The 17,058-nt window shown below is 44.3% G+C and overlaps 1 protein-coding gene across 1 annotated transcript in view; it reads left to right on the top strand.

The window, feature by feature from the left end:
• Positions 1-16,158: 16,158 nt before the first annotated feature.
• The window catches only part of KCTD3 (potassium channel tetramerization domain containing 3), a 47,505-nt gene continuing 46,605 nt past the window's right edge, over positions 16,159-17,058 (top strand). Inside the window, exon 1 of the mRNA XM_060246787.1 lies at positions 16,159-16,651. Within this exon, the coding sequence (XP_060102770.1) occupies positions 16,578-16,651 (74 nt within the window). The 5' untranslated portion in view covers positions 16,159-16,577. The remainder of the gene's footprint in view (positions 16,652-17,058) is intronic.

Raw genomic sequence — 17,058 nt, 5'->3', positions numbered from 1 at the left:
ATTATGTATTCTGCTGGCTCTTGTGGGTTTCCTGGTGATTATGAGCCAATGAGTGACATGGTGAATCGATTCAACAGTGTCCAGTGGCTCAAAGGAAAATTAAGGCCGGTTCAACTGCCAGCGCTGTGGTTGATCCTACAAACAAATGAAAAAGTTCTAGTTAAAACCTGGGTCTGTCTTAAAAATAGCTCCAGTGTGCGTGTTCAAATTTTTCAAAGGAAGCATGAATATGACAACATACCATTCCACTAGGCATACATATGACAAATGGCAATGGTACATTGAGACAAAAAGCCTGAGTGTGCTCACAGTCATTTTCAGACTCAGAAGAAAATCGCGGTCTGCTGCAACATCAGCCCTTGAGACCCACAGGCTGCATGAATTGAGTAGGCCTACTATAAGTCCAGGAAGCCTGGCCTTCTGGTTTTGCTTGGTCAACACAGCTTCTGCTTGCTGCATTGTGAATCCCACCTTCTAGTTTTAGATCCTGAGCTGGAAGATATAGATTTGGGCAGTGGTGGGATTCAAATAAATTAACAACAGGTTCTATGTCCTAATGACCATTTTAACTATATCAAAAGATATACCGAAAGGTAGTTTAATAATTCATGCATTAAATACTGCAATAAGAACAGTAAAAGAGGTAAAGACAACTAGATTATGTTTAAAGAAAGATTTACTGAAGATATTTCCATATTGGGAGTTCTGGCCCTCACATTTAAAGGGATGGCACACCTTTTCAATGCCTTCCTTTCATAGGAAATAATGAAGGATAAGGGCACCTTCTTTTGGGGCTCATAGAATTGGACCCCCTGGTCCAATCTTTTTGAAACTGGGAGGGTATTTTGGGGAGAGGCACTACCGTCCTCCACTGCGAAGACTGCCCATTTATACTCACTCTCTATTTCCTATTACTCAGCCAGTTTTTGATCCACAAGAGGACCTGTCCTTTTACTCCATGACTCTCAAGCTTTCTAAGGAGCCTTTGATGAGGAACTTTATCAAAAGCTTTCTGGAAGTCAAGGTAAACAACATCTATTGGGCCCCCTTTGTCCACCCCCTCAAAGAACTGTAACAGGTTAGTGAGGCAAGATCTTCCCTTACAGAACCCACCCTGAGTCTTCCTCAATAACCCGTGTTCATTAATGTGCCTGCTCATTCTGTCCTTGATAATGGTTTCTAACAACTTTCCCGGTATTGAAGTCAGACTGACTGGCCTGTAATTTCCCGGAAATCCTCTGGAACCCTTTTTAAAGATGGGGGTGACATTTGCTACCTTCCAGTTTTCAGGAACGGAGGCAGATTTCAATGAAAGATTACATATTTTTGTCAGAAGATCAACAAGTTCAACTTTGAGTTCAGCCCCCAGGTCAGATGGTTGACACCCCGGCTTTGCAGAACGAAGTGTCACTCTGGCAATGTGAGCTTAAAAGGCTGGCCTCCCTAAAAAAGCAGTGTGCCAACCAAAGCTGGTTATACAAGCTTGAGCAAACACGGGTGGAGGACTCACATGTCCAGGCAGAGGGGTTTTTTACCATCACCTGAAAGCTACTACAGTTGGGGCTCCCAAACGCATGCCACAGAACCCATCTGAACAGATCAACCGTTGGCTGGGGAAAAGCCCAGCTATCAAGCCTTGTTTTGCATACATGGCAACACGCTCCAATATTTATCTCTCTGCAAAAAGAAAAATCTGTCACCTAATTTGACTGCCATTTGCAAAAAAACCAAACAAGCCCAACGCCCCCACAAGCGTTTGCAGCCCACAGACCTTCGCCTACTCATCCTTCCAGGAATGAAAGTGGGCGGGGCTTCCTGACTACGCGAGCGCGCACGAGCAAGCGGAGCCCTTCTTTGCCGAGGGGCATGCCGGGTCTGGTAGTCTTTCGAGCCTCCTGCCTGCTGCGCTACCGAGCGCAAGGACTACGAGTCCCAGAAGGCGCCACAGTGGTTAGCTTGAGCTGCTTTTTCCTCGGCACCTGGGTTTTAATCACACGTGGGAGTGGTGAAGCTGGAAGGGGCTGGAGGGAGTGAGACGCAATTCCTGGCAGGGCGCGCGTCTAACTTGTTCGCTTGGGCTTTTTTGCAGTCTGGTGGGGGAAAGAAACTGGTGAGTTTTAGGCACTTAGAGGGGAAAGTCCCCGTTGATCCGAGGGTGCCCGACCAACAAACGGTTCTATAGAACCGATAGCGCATTAGGTAACGGTTCCATAGAAGTGGTGCGAACCTGCTGAATCCCACCACTGGATTTGGGTATAGCTATATGACCTGACCTGCTCTGCTCAGCGGGTAATACCAACAGAGTTATATTATCTCAGGAATACATTGTGTTCTTAACTGAATACATCGTACTGAGTCATATTCTGCAGCTGTTCCAATTTACCAGTTTCTGTTTTCTGGCACTATTTAGAAGCCAGTCCAGAGAGCAAGCAAAGCACAGTAAATAGTCACAGCATAGAGCGATGTATGACCTTCAGCAATGTGTACTAGTGAAAGGACACCCCTTGGCACTGATCCTTGGTGTGTCAGTACAAGGAAGTCTCTAGGGACCAACTGACATGTTCAGGTTTTTAACAAATTGAATCCAGATTCTCTGAACTGAACTTGGATTCTTCACAGCCAAACAGTGATTGCAGGGAATGACTTTTTAAAAAAATAAAAGAGAGCTCAAATGGACTTGGAATACTACCATGGGGGGAAGAAGGACTCCTGCCTCCCCCGCCCAAGCTGTCCCCCCCCCCTCCAAAACAGCTATTTCCCTGGTTTTGCTGAATCACATGGAGTATTCTGTCCACCTGGAGAAGCACAAGCGGCTTTTGGCCTCAGTCACATCAGCGTGGCCAGGTCTCAGTGGAAAGGGAAAGTCAGGAGGAAAGAGTAAAGGTGATGATGAAGTCAGCGTTTGTTCATGCAAACCAGAATTTTAATTGATTCAGGTGGGTAGCTGTGTTGGTTTGAAGCAGCAGAACAAAGTTTGAGTCTAGTGGCATCTTTAAGACCAACAAAGTTTTATTCAGAATTTTAATGATCATCTTGTAAGCCAAATGCTGGTTTCAAAATCTCACTACAACTAGTGTACAACATGTGTTTTTATGTCAGAACCAAACACTGGTATAAGCACACAAGGGAATCCTTGTTTTCATTTGGGGATTGTTGTGTATCTATATTCATTTTAATGATAAATATTGACAGAAATGAAGTAATGAAGATCACTGTATCTGTATAAACCTGGGAGGGATAGATGTTTCTGTGACCTATTAATGATGAAAATAGACCTCCCTTGAGAGCAGCTTTACGGCTGTGTGAATCTTGCATTATGCTATCTGGGAAGCAGCTAGGGTTACCAATGCTTTAATTTTTGGTTTACACTTCAAAAAATTAAATGGTGGCATCCCTTTAGCACAACTCCAATTAGACAACATGACAGCTTACCTAACAGTTACATTACACGATGCGATAAGCACATTTCATATTGGGGTAAATACATATTACTTAAGGATCTGTAGCACTGTTTGATGTATGTTTGGAGGCAGCCTTGAAAATGCAGTTATGAGGATTAAGGTTTGAGTTCAGTGGCACCTTTAAGACCAACAAAGATGCCCCCGGACGCAAACTTTGTTGTGCTGCTTCTTACTGACCGGGCTACCCACCTAAAGTTTTGAGAGTTGTTTTCAGGCATTATTCATTACAATCCCAGGCCAAGATTGCCATCTAGTGGGCTAATGTTAAGATAGCATCATCTGCTCGACATAGCACTGTTTACATGCAGAATTAAACTTTTGTTGGTTTTAAAGATGCCACTGGACTCAGACTTTGTCCTGTTGTTTCAGACAAACACAGCTGAATCTATTTGTTGCTTCAGACCAAGGCACTTTCTACACTAGCTATTTAATCTTCTCCTAGTGTGCATTTCAAAGTGACCTTCTACATTAACTAGTGCCTTTCAGTTCTGTCTTGCTTTGCAGTTTCTTATACGTTCGTTCTACATTCGTTTTGTGCGACTAGAACTCACACCAATTTCAACTTCCTTTCTCCCCACAATTTCCAAAACTCCTTTTGGGATGGACCTTTTGAGGCTCCATGTTTGATCTGGGGCTCTTTTTAGAAGTAGAATGTTTCTGGGTGATCTTCAAGGCCTGCCCATTGCCCTCCCCTATAACGTCCTCTCTCTCTTTAGGTTTATGCTCTCTCCCCATTCTGTTTTCTTTCCTTCCTTCTCCAAAAGAGAAAGATGTATCCTCCCAGACAGGCAAACTTTAAAATAGCCAGCTAGAGCAGAAGAATGACTCAGTAGATACAAAAGACTAGAGGATTTCCCCCTCCCTTCCCTTTCTTTTGCAGAATTATGGAGGGTGGGGGAGCTGAAAGATGCTTTCTCAGAACATCAGAGTGAGGATTCCTGCTTTGCTTTCTCTTAAAGGTGCGCTGTCCTATTCTCTCCTCATACCCTGTCAGAGGAAAAAGCCACCAATGTTCAAACAGGATCCTCTTCAGCTCCCCCCTCCATCATTAATAGTTTTATTGAAGGAGTTTTTAAATGGTTCCCCCCCTCCCCTTGGGCTTCTCTTTCTGTGGTCTTGGCTTTCTATTTGCTCCCACAGCAGCAGGAAATTTCCCATCGAGACTAGCCAGCTGCAGATTCCCCACCATGGGGTGGAAATACAGAAAACATACTTCATGAGAATGATCTGAATCAAAGGCATAATGACTTCACTACTGAGAGACTGTGGAGTGAAAACAGAATGTAGAAAAGCTCCAACACAGCTGAATTTGTGCATGCAACAAGTGGTGCAGCTTGTTTTTAATATTTATGAAATATATTTTAATTATTTATTAATCTGTGTATGGTTGCCAAATGGCCTAAATTTGTCTGTGAGCCATCCTGAGTCTTTCTGAAGTTAGGGCAGAATATAAATCTGAAAAATAAAATAAAATATAAAATATAGAATACTGAGCTTCAAAGCTTCACCTAACTCAAAGCTTCATCTAATCTTACCAGAACCAGATAGAGTTGACTTCCGGGCTCTGTCATCTTGCCTTCAGAGGTGTCCGCAGATCGTCCTCCTGCGGTGCCTCTGATTCTGGCTGTTGGAGGGGTGTCACCAAAGTGGTGCCCCCATAGAAAAGCCCTGGAGGGGTTTTTCTTCGGCATAGGACTTTTGCGGGGAGCTAGGGGTACAGCAGCGGCTGCCTCTGTGCTTCTTGCATGTCCCGAGGCTCCACAGCCATGAAAGCTGGCACACCAGCAGAAAAAGATGAACGCCCGATTGCTTTCTTTCTTTCACTTTTCTCAGTACGCCTTTGATGTAGCGTCTTTCTACTCCTAATGTGGCAATTCTACTTGACAATACCGCTGGCTAATGGGTCGCTTTGCATAACAACGAGAGGCTAGCTCAAAGAAAGAGAGAAATGAGGCCTCAAAAAGTCTATGAGCAATCTTAAGTATCAGTAACTATTTAAATTGGATTGAATACAAATACTAAAATTGACCCGGATTATAATTGGACATATGCTAAAGAGACTTTTATTAGGCTGCAATATGATCTGAACATAAAGGAGATATATTTTAGAGAGATCTGTCTCTGTCGCCTGACTGTATTTGAAATGATAACATTTGAAATCTCAGCTGGAGCTGTCGTGGAATGTGGATTTAACAGGATCTTGAAGCTACTTTTCAACTTGGATTAAGAGGCTGAGTTTGCTGTCAGAGGAAAATTGCACTGCCTAGCAAAATGTCTTATAAAAAAGATATCTTATGGAATATTAATTCTCTGAGACAGGATCTTGGCTCATTAATGCAGCTTATTAGAAAGCAAATGGGTTTTCTTATGCTGAAAGCTAGTAAAATTGCAAATCTACAGGAGTTGAGCGCTAAAGAGATTCTGCTGACATCTGTGGAATTGGAATGGGAAAGTGATACGCTCCAAAACGAACAAAAGAAAACCAAAATGGATCCCTATGTCGCAGCAGTAGCAGTAAAACAAGACCGGAAATTAAGATTCAGTGAAGTCATGCTGAGAGGGGAAAATGGCATTGAATTTTTCCTCTCATTGTTGAGAGGGTAATTTGTTAAATATAAAGATATGATTTTATGTGTTTATTTTAATAAGGATTTTGTTAAACCAACAATTTTATTTGTGCTTATAATAGGGTTAAGCTAAATCAGACAAAATTGGTGTTGAGATGATTTTGAAATTTTTTTAACTTTATATACTTATTTGTATTCAAGGAGAATTGTTTAGATTCATATTGTTAGTATTAGTTTACTAAAAAAATTCTGTAATGAAAGAAAGGATGGTAAAATATATGGAGATCTTTATACTTGCAGGTAATAATAATAATAATAATAATAATAATAATAATAATAATAATAATAATAATAATAATAATAATAATAATAATAATAAATTTTATTTGTATCCCGCCCTCCCCGCCTCGGCAGGCTCAGGGAGGCTAACAACATTTCATAAAAACATACAATAATAGATAAAACCTTTAAATTTAACAATATAAAACATTAAATTTAACAACATTAAAAACCAGTCAATACAGTTAGGTAACTTGGTCTGACAGTGCTGATGGTGTTTGACGCTAGTTCTGCCAGTTTATACATAGCGGTATAGGTCTTTAGAGCTGCATTGGCGGATCCTTAATTGACAGCTTTCTTTAGCAGTCCGAATATGCAAGTTTAAAGAGGGTGGTCTTGCAGGCCCTGCGGAACTGATCGAGGTTCCGCAGGGCCCGCACCTCCTCAGGGAGTTGGTTCCATAGGGCAGGGGCCGCGATTGAAAAGGCCCATGCTCTGGTATTCTGATGTTTAATCTCTTTCAGCCCAGGGATAGTCATTAGATTTTTCCCGGCTGACCTCAGTGCTCTCTGGGGTTCATATGGGGAAAGACGGTCCCTCAGGTAGGCGGGTCCTCGGCCATATAAGGCTTTAAAGGTAGTGACCAACACTTTGTACTGGACCCGGTATATAATCAGCAGCCAGTGCAGTTCACGTAGCCTTGGCCATATATGTTCCCATTTCGGGAGTCCCAACAACAGCCTGGCCGCCGTGTTCTGCACTAGCTGCAGCCTCCGGGTCCGGCACATAGGTAGCCCCAAGTAGAGGGTGTGGAGAAACGCCATTTTAGTCAATGTTGGTGCTTCATTGGGAGGGAAAACATGAAACTCCTAAGCAGGCTTTGGCCTAGCCTCCCTCCAACCCCCCCCCTCCCTTCCAGAGCCAAACCAACAACTCTAGAGGGAAAGCCTCCTAGAGAGGCAGGAAGTTCTTTTGTTCTTTGGATTGGAGTTAGCAGGAAGAGAAGGCAGTTTGCAACTGGCGCTCAAGGGAGCATGTGGTGAACATGGGGGCTCCTGCCTGTGAGGCCCCAGGCAGTCAGACCAAGTAAGTCATCCCCAAGGTGGGGCAAGTTTAGACCAGGGACAGTAGGAAACGTTTATAAACACCTTTTCTTTGTCATGCTGTTTGCTGTGCGGGTGCTGTGCTGTGTAACCTTTTACAAGCAACTGTTTTTGTTTTGTTCTTCTTTTCTTTTCTTTTTCTCTTTTAAAATAAATATTTTTTTGCTGTTTTGAATGCTGGCAGTCCATCTCTGTACCACATAGATCCCCAACCGCCTTAGACCACGCGGTTTTAAGAAGGGGGCCCCGGGGAAGGGGGAAGGCATGCAGTTGGATAAGGTGCCAATCCTCCAGGGGTTCACCAAAGAAGTGCTGAGGTCTCTGTGATACCCAAGTACAGGGTGGCAGAGGGCCTTGAGGCCTGGCCTCGTAGCTGGAGAGGGGGATTGGGAGTCCTGTTCCTCTCAATCTGAACCTCTAGACTGAGCAGGTGGTGGCAGCGAGCCCAAGTGGCAGGAGGAGAAATAGCTCCCTCCAGGAGTTGGCGACTCCATAGGGAGTTGACGGGACCGGGTCTGAAGGCAGAATCGGGCCGGTTCTGTCACAGAGGGCATTACAGTAGTCCAATCTTGAGGTGACCGTTGCGTGGATCACTGTTGTGAGGTCCCGGCGCTCAAGGAAAGGGGCCAACTGCCTTGCCCGCTTCAGATGGAAGAATGCTGACTTGGCAGTAAGTAAAGTAAGTAAAGTAAAGTAAAATTTTATTTATATCCCACCCTCCCCCGCCGAAGCGGGCTCAGGGCGGCTAACATCAATAAAACATCAATAAAATACCATACATTAATAAAACATTACATTAGTAGGCATTAATTTGCCTTAAAACCAATTAATAAATTGATAATGAAGGCTCCAGTAAAACACCCAGGCTCTTTACCTGGCGCGCTGCTTTCAATGGCGCACCGTCGAAGGCCGGGAGAGCTATTTCCCCTCCCAGAGCGCCGCGACCCACACAAAGGACCTCTGTCTTCGCTGGATTCAGCTTCAGCCCACTCAGCCTAAGCCACGTCGCAACAGCCTGTAAAGCCCGGTTGAGATTCCCTGGGGCGGAGTCGGGCCGGCCGTCCATTAGTAGATAGAGCTGGGTGTCATCTGCATATTGATGGCAACCCAGCCCAAACCGCCGGGCAATCTGGGCAAGGGGGCGCATATAGATGTTGAACAGCATCGGGGAGAGAACTGCTCCCTGAGGCACCCCACAATCCAGTGTGCGCCTCCGGGACCGCTCACTCCCAATAGCCACCCTCTGTCCCCGACCTAGGAGAAATGAGGAAAGCCATTGCAAGGCCAACCCCTCAACCCCAATGTCGGCGAGGCGGCGCGTCAGTAGCTGATGGTCGACTGTGTCAAATGCGGCCGACAGGTCTAACAGCATCAGCACCGCAACGCCGCCTCTATCCAGTTGCCGCTGGAGGTCATCCACCAAGGCGACCAACACCGTCTCCGTCCCATGGCCCGGCCGGAAGCCAGACTGGCATGGGTCTAGGACAGAAGCGTCATCCAGAAACCTCTGTAGCTGCAACGCCACAGCCCTCTCAATAATTTTACCTAAAAACGGTAAATTGGACACCGGATGATAGTTCGCCAATTCGGCCAGGTCTTCTGTAGGTTTTTTCAGGAGAGGGCGGACCAAGGCCTCTTTCAGAGGTGTTGGAAAATGCCCCTCTAGGAGGGATCTGTTTATGATGTCCCGTAAAGGACATCTAAGCTCCCTCTGGCAAGATTTAATCAGCCAAGAGGGGCAAGGGTCCAGATCACATGTTGTCGGACGAGCAGCGGAGAGGATTCTGTCGACTTCTTCCAGGCTGAGTGGGTCAAAGGTAGAATGATCTGGGTATTTTTATTTGGAGGTAGAATTATAATTGATATATTTGTACTTTTTTCTGTTTCTGCTTTTCCCATTCTGTAAATGCCCTCTTTCCCCTTTTATGTATCTTTTGCACTGCTTTTTCTTTTTGTAGTTAAAATCAATAAAAATTATAAAACAGAACCAGATAGAGTTCCAGAAGATCTGTGGCTCAGCATTAGCAGCTGACTTACCAAAATGATTTCCAAAAGTGGGGAGGTAGGGGAAAGGGTTCAGTATGTTCTTCAACTTCAGTTAATATTTTTATATTTCATACTTTGGGTGGCCTTTGATGGAATAAGGGTACACTCCCTGATACATGCATTCACAACTAGTCACATAAAGGCTAGCAAAGACTGACAAGAGTACATGTCAAAAAGACAACAGTACTTAAAAGGAACCTTCGCTTCCTATGGTTTCTCATTTTGCACAACGATACCAGATTTATAAATCCTAAAATATAATAAAGGCAAGAGCAGGGCTATGATTATTGGCTACTGCACATCTGAGACTATCCTTCAAAAAAAGTTTGAGAAACAATGAAAAATCATGAAGCGGGATAGTAACCTTTTTTTTGAGCAGTATGAAAGTTTTTCATTCCTAAGCACACTTGCCAGATCATCCCAGTGAACTTCATGGTATTTACTTAAATCTCAGAAAATCTCCTCAAAATCATAATGCAAGCCAGGGTCAAACAAGATGAGACAACGGGCGATCCATGATTGGTTTCCCCAACAGCATCTATGAGGAGCTGTGGCCAGCTATACTGGGGCTATGTCAATTACAGAAAAGATGCCTGTATGTTTCTCTTACTGGGCAAACAGCAGCCTCAGGTGGGCAATTTAAACTGAGGAAACAATGTGGGAGAAAAGAGTTTTAACACCTTTCTTTCAGTACTGCAACCCTGATCCAAACTGATGGCTGCCTTTCACTTTTTAAAGTTTGTAGAAAGCAGTGATAGAATCATGACACAATCTACTCCACCATTTTGAATTTCAAGAGCTTCTTCCTATTTTCAAGACCTTTTCTGCAGTCTTAAGAATCAATACATCTAATTCTCATCATAGCCCCATCTGTGGATAATTAAATTGAGAGACTGGGGTAATGGACAGACAAGACAAATCTTTCTACAAATCTGAGAAAAGCACCAAGTTTGCAGGACAATCTGAAAGACATGCACGCGCATATATACACACACACACATACTGGAGCTTAACCCCACAAAATTATAAAAGAACGGCCTGTATCTTTAAAAAAAGAGAATGCCCTCAATGCCCATTGCTAGGTAACTACAATAGCATTGCCAGTCTTCAAGCTTTGCTTTCTGTCAGTAAGAGGTGGGACAAGGACAGGGACCTTTCCAGGCAAGTTTTGGCTTTTAAGGGAGGACTCATTAGGGCCAGGCGCTGGTAAGCTGGGTTGCTTACTACTATTCAACAGCAGCCACTGCATAAATGCCAGTGTGGTACAATAGTCTGAGTTTCAGACTAGGATCTGGGATATCTAGGTTGAAATCCCCACTCTGCCATGGAAACTCAATGGATGATCTTGGGTCAGTCAGCTCCCCCGCCCCCCCCCCCAGCCTAGTCTACATCACAGAATTATTGTGAGGACAAAATGGAAAACCAGAGAACAATATAAGCTGCTTTGAGCCCCAGTTGGTGAGAAAGGTGGGATATAAATGAAGTAACTCAATAATAAATATAGCAGAAGATTGGGACCAGGTAGGGTTGCCAATCCCCAGGTGGGGGCAGGGGATCCCCTGGTTTGGAGGCCCTCCCTCCCGCTTCAGGGTAATCAGAAAGCGGGTGGGGGGGAGGGGAGGGAAATGTCTGCTCATGGTTCCCTATGGAGACTGATTCCCATAGAAAATAATGGAGAATTTATCCACGGGTATCTGGGGCCCCTGTTTCTTGAGGTAGAGGCACCAAATTTTCAGTATAGTATCCAGAGGCTCTCCCCAAAATACTTCCTAAGTATCAAAAAGATTGGACTAGGGGGTCCAATTCTATGATCCCCCAAAGAAGGTGCCCCTATCCTTCATTATTTCCTATGGAAGGAAGGCATTTAAAAGATGTGCAGTCCCTTGAAATGTGATGGCCAAAACTCCCTTTGGAGTTCAATTATGCTTGTCACACCCTTGTTCCTGGCTCCGCCCCAATGTCTCCTGGCTCCACCCCCAAAGTCTCCTGGCCCCACCCCCAAAGTCCCCAGATATTTCTTGAATTGGACTTGGCAACCCTAGGACCAGGTAACAGGTATGTTGACTGGTGAGTAGGAAGAAGAGAAGGAAGCAGGGAAAGGGGAGAGGATATGAGGGCTGCCAGAAGGAGAGATATAGGGGGAGATGAGATGACCCCCCACATTTATGCAGGGCCCCCACTTGTATAATAACAATAATTGCATTATAAAATATATAAACAAACATATCAGGGAAGATTTTTTCCTCCAATATTGGAACAACTATTGAACAGGTCATTGGGGGAATTTGTGGAACTCCTATCATGCAAAGTTTAGGACATTAAATCAATATTTGTACTTAATGCTAAACAACTGAGCCGCCCTGAGCCACTCGTGGGAAGGGCGGGATATAAATCCCGGAATAAATAAATAAACTTGATGGTGTTTCAAAGCTTCATCCAACCATGTTATTTAATGACCCTATAAAGCCATGGCAATAAATGACATAGGGTAAGTAAAAAAAATAAACATATACTCAAATGGTCTCCAGGATTTTATACTGTTCAGATTTTAAAATTCCTCCTCTGAACCTTTTGGGGTTGTAAAAGCAATTCTAAAATGGGTACAAAAATAATAATCTGATTCTCACCACTTACAATGTTATGTGACCCATCCCAGCATAATGCCTGCCTATCTTTCAGCCTAGTCTTCATCTCGGCCTTTTCCCAAAGAGCTCAGGTTATGGTTTTCCCTTCCTTAATTTTATCCTCATAATGACCCTGTAAGGTCAGTTAAGGCAAAAGAGAGTGCCTGGTCCAAGTCACACAGTGAGCTTATTAGCTGAGTGTGAATTTATCCCTGTTTTCCCCCAGTTCTATTCCTATATACTCTAACCATTATACTATACTGGCACTATTTGCATACAAACTAATTCTAAAATTTCCATCACATGTACTTAAGCTCAGGAAACAGAATGGGGCAGTAGATAAAAGGGATGGGCAGGCAGGAAGAAGCAGTCTTGTTTCTTAATGGCAGGCATCAGCTCCCACTTCCTAGTTTTTCTGTGGACTTAGAATATGAATGACTTGTTGCTGTGATTTAACATTATAAAGATGGCTTGCCAAGTTGTATTAAAAGGAGGTAGTGGTTCTGATAGGGCTACCAACCTTCACATGGAGCCTGGAATTCTCCTGGAATTACAACTGATATCCAAACTAAATAGTCTCCCTGGAGGAAATGGCAGTTTCAAAAGGCCAGACACTATGGCATCATACCCCAATGAGCCCTAGGGTTGCCATGCCCCCGGTCCAGGTGAGGGTTCCCCTGCCCGGGAGTTTCCCAACCAACTGGCCCACATTGGGCCGATGGGGGGAATATCCCCCTACATTGCCGGCACGATGACATCACCTGGAAGTGACATCATAGTGCTGGTGACATTGTGCGCAGCTGATCTAGGTGTTTCCAGGAAAACTCTATGGTTTTCCCGGATGCTCTAGCCATTTGGGAGGGGAAAACTCTATGGTATCTATTGGGTACCTATTGGTACCATAGAGTTTTCCCAGAAATGCCTAGAGTGGCTGCCACACGACATCGTCGGCACAACGACATCACTTCTGGGTGATGTCATTGCACTAGCAATATAGGGGGAGGTTCCCCCCCACCGGGGCTGCTGGGTTGGGAACCTCCCGGGCGGGGGAATCCCCGCCTGGACTGGGGGCTTGGCAGCCCTATCTATATATGTAATGTAAGTAAACAGATTTTATGAAGATACCAACAGTACAATCCTAAGGATACTTTCCTGGCAGCAAGCACCATTGAATAAACCTAAACCAGGATTCTAAGTAGACTTCTTTCAGCTTGCTCTCCAAGTCTCTCTCTTTTTCTCACTAGGGTTGCTAGCTCTCAGCTTGCAACTCCTAAAAGTAATTCAGGGATAGACCCTAGGGAAGAACTACATCATGACCACCATTACATCATTTTTGGCTGAGCAGGCAGAAGTAGAATAGATGACACTCTAGGTGTCAAATTCATTTGTTAGGAGGGTCGGATCTGACATAATTGGGACTTTATGGGGCCAAGCCATGCACATCTTAAAATGTAATGCCAGATAGCAGAGATATAGACTTTATAGATATAGACTTTATGGAGGACACAGGTCAACACAATTAAATATATTCATTTTTAACTTAAAATACAAACATGCTTAAAACTCTTGCAATATTTTGTTTAAAATTGAAAGGAGGGATAGTGGGATTTTGCAATGCAACTGAAGCCCTGAGCCCAAGGGCCGTATGTTTGACACCCCCACTCTAGGACTGCCTACCTTTTCTGGTAATAAATACGATTAGAACTTCAGGAGCTTCAGAAAGTAGAGCTGATGCTATGAGGTCTCTTTTGCCAGCTTGTTACCCAAATCACCAATACACATGCAGCCCCTGTAGCTAACAAAAGCTTTCTTCTGCTAGCAAAGAGAAAACACATACATTGTGGGGTATGAATTGTTAAGATCATAACCTGTTATGACAACTTTGCTCTCTTTCCTCCCTCAGATGTAGGATTTTCCCCCAGTTTTTCTCTTCCTTTCTGACTGAGCAGCCCTTTTGTCAACTTTCTTCTTCCTGAACATCTATAGCTGTCCCACCCTGTCACGTCATTGTATTTTTACCCTGAATATCTATAACTGTCCCACCCTGTGACATTATTGTATTTTTATGCTGGCTCAGCCCAGAAACTTGAGGGAAGATACAAGATGCCTTCTTGACTTACACTTCTGATATGGCACACAAGAGGCTTTATAACATTCAAAAATAAAATATTTTATTCAACTTGGAGGACAAAAGGCCAGCTGAAATCAGGAGTAAAGTGTCTGAGGTAAATCAAAAAGAACTCTGAGATAACCTGATATTTCACAAACTACAGTCCATAGGTTTTCAGCAATTGAGAGTTTTAAACTTTTCACACAGTCTTAGAATCTTTTTGATAAGAGGCTATTGTTTTAGTGTTTCCTAAACACTCCAGTATACTTTCTGGAGTTTAACTGACTCTTCAGGTTTCGGAAGGCAGGGACACACTTTCAAGCACCCAAATTCCCTCTCAGAGCACAACAGGGATCACCCCATGTTTTAGAGCTATCTCCCTTTCAACTGGGCAATGAATCTCTTCTCTAGATTTAATCCTTTTCCTGGCTCAAGTGGGGATCTTCACTGATCCATCCATTCCCCCTTGAAAACCTTCCCAGACCTCTGTCAGTATGAAACTGTTTTCAATCAAAGCTAAACCCTCCTCAGGCAGAGTTAAACTTTCCACAGTCAGAGCTAAACTCAAACTGAATTGTCTCCAGCACTCAGTGCCCAAGCCTTCCTGCTCAACTGATGCTAACCAATCAAAGGCACATGGGGGCTGTGGGGGCGGGGCTTCCCCATCAGCCAGCTGACTGGAAGCAGGAAGGAGCCTGGGAAAGCAGGAGAACCCCCGCTGGGACCTGGGGATTGGCAAGCCTAAAACACTGCCAGCACCTTTATGCCCATCAAATGATTTTTGACTTTCTGCTGTTTCTGCTGTAATGCACAAAGTGGATTTGTGCAAAGTACTGTACCCTGTGCAAATAGTGAAGTGATATTTTAAAACCATTGTGGAATGTGATTCTGACTAAACATAATTGGGCTGCCTGGTTAAAATGCTTAATATTTCTAACTGGAACTTTTATTAGTCATCAGATCTTCCAAGTTTAATATTTTTTTCATAATTCAGGTGGCAGTTGATAAATATCACAGTTATGTATTGTGTTGTGCTGGGGTCCTGTTGCCTGAGCTTGAGACAGGCACTCTTTACAAACCAGGATCCTGAAGCCTGGAAGAACTGGCCAATCTAGGCATGTAATAACTTGTAACATAGAGATGCAAATGAAGGATTCTGGAGTGAGCCAATAGTGAGTAACTGTTGCCTGCTAGGGGAGTGTGATTCCCATAGGGTATAATGGAGAATTGATCCACGGGTATCTGGGGCTCTGGATTTTTTGAGATAGAGGCACCAAGTTTTCAGTATAGCACCCAGTGCCTCTCTCCAAAATACCCTCCAAGTTTCAAAACAACTGGACCAGAGGGTCCAATTCTGTGAGCCCCCAAAGCAGGTGTCCCTATCCTTCATTATTTCCAATGGGAAGGGATTTAAAAGGTGTGTGGTCCCTTTAAATGTGATGGCCAGAACTCCTTTTGGAGTTCAGTTATGCTTGTCACAACCTTGCTCCTGGCTCCACCCCCAAGGTCTCCTTGCTAACCCTAAAGTCTCCTGGCCCCACTCCCAAAGTCCCCAGATATATCTTGAATAGGTCTCGGCAACTCTAGGTAGCATTAACATGGGAAACCAATAAAACAGTAGCATGTCAGAATGTGAGAATGTCTGTTAATTATTCTATTTCTAGTAATCCTGGGCCAAAATGAGGGTATTTCTTTCTCAGAAGTTTTTTTCCTTCTAACTAATTTACCTTTCAACATGCAACATACAAATAAACATCATCCTAGCTTGCCATTAGAAAAAATATATTAAAATATAGTGGAAGATGGGTTTAGTATATGTAATGAGATAAACAGCCAATATCCCTTATTTGAGCATGTAAATACAAAAAAAATATTCTGGTACACTGTTCGAAATGAGAAATATAAAGAAGTTCAGGTCTCGTCACGCGAACACTCCTCCCATTCCTCCTTATGTGCATTTTGTATTTTCTCCTCCCACTCTTTGATCTCGCGAAGGAGCCAGCGTCGGTATTTTGTCCCTTGCGGAATTCCCTCCTCCAGGTGTCCGCATGTTGCTATGGCATTTTTCTGCCATAGAGAGCAGCAGCGTTTGGGGCTAGAAAGCGTCGCAGGGAGTCGCCGTGAAGTTGGAGTCGCGGCCTTGTTGGGCCTTCTAGCGACAGAGTCAGGGTGAGGCTGCTCGGATTCCTCCGCCTGACCTGGCCGCCCTTTCCTCGGCGCATCCCTTGCTTGTTGCAGGGGGTCGCGAGGCCTCGCTGGACGCTCCCTTTTCTCCCCCGGCCCCCCCGCCGCCTCCTCCTGAATCCCTCGGTTCCGAGACGGAGGCGGCGGGGGGAGGCAGCAGCGGCGGTCGGCCGTGCTGGGAGCAGGAGACGCTGCTGGGGAAAATGGCGGGGAACGGCACGGGCTTTGCTGGTGCGGGCAGCGGAGAGATCATCCAGCTCAATGTCGGGGGCACCAGGTGAGCGGGAGCGGCGGTAGTGGTGGTGGTGGTACGAATGGGGAGGGGCGTCTGGGTTCCCTGTCGGAGAAGGGGCTTACTGCAAAAGGAAAACGCCTTTGGCCGGAATTAAAATGAAAGGGCGGGTGATTTGTGTACGTTTCATCCGTGCTCTTTCCTGAAATAAAGGTGAAAAAAACACTCCTTTAAAAAATAAGCCATTTATGGTTTTATCTGTGTTTTTAGAACTCCAGCAATAGGTGGGGTTGTTTTTCAGAAACCACACAAAGTTCAACCAAATGAATTTAGCTTCTGTACATCGAGTTAAATATAACTATATTTGTTGCTATAAAACCAGTGACTCTTACATAAAGTTCAACCAAATGAATTTAGCTTCTGTACATCCAGAGTTAAATATATTTGTTGCT

Source organism: Heteronotia binoei, chromosome 1, assembly GCF_032191835.1.
Source record: "Heteronotia binoei isolate CCM8104 ecotype False Entrance Well chromosome 1, APGP_CSIRO_Hbin_v1, whole genome shotgun sequence".
Classification (NCBI taxonomy): domain Eukaryota; kingdom Metazoa; phylum Chordata; class Lepidosauria; order Squamata; family Gekkonidae; genus Heteronotia; species Heteronotia binoei.
The sequence above is the reverse complement of the archived record's forward strand: the minus strand, read 5'-3'. Positions and strand labels throughout refer to the sequence as shown.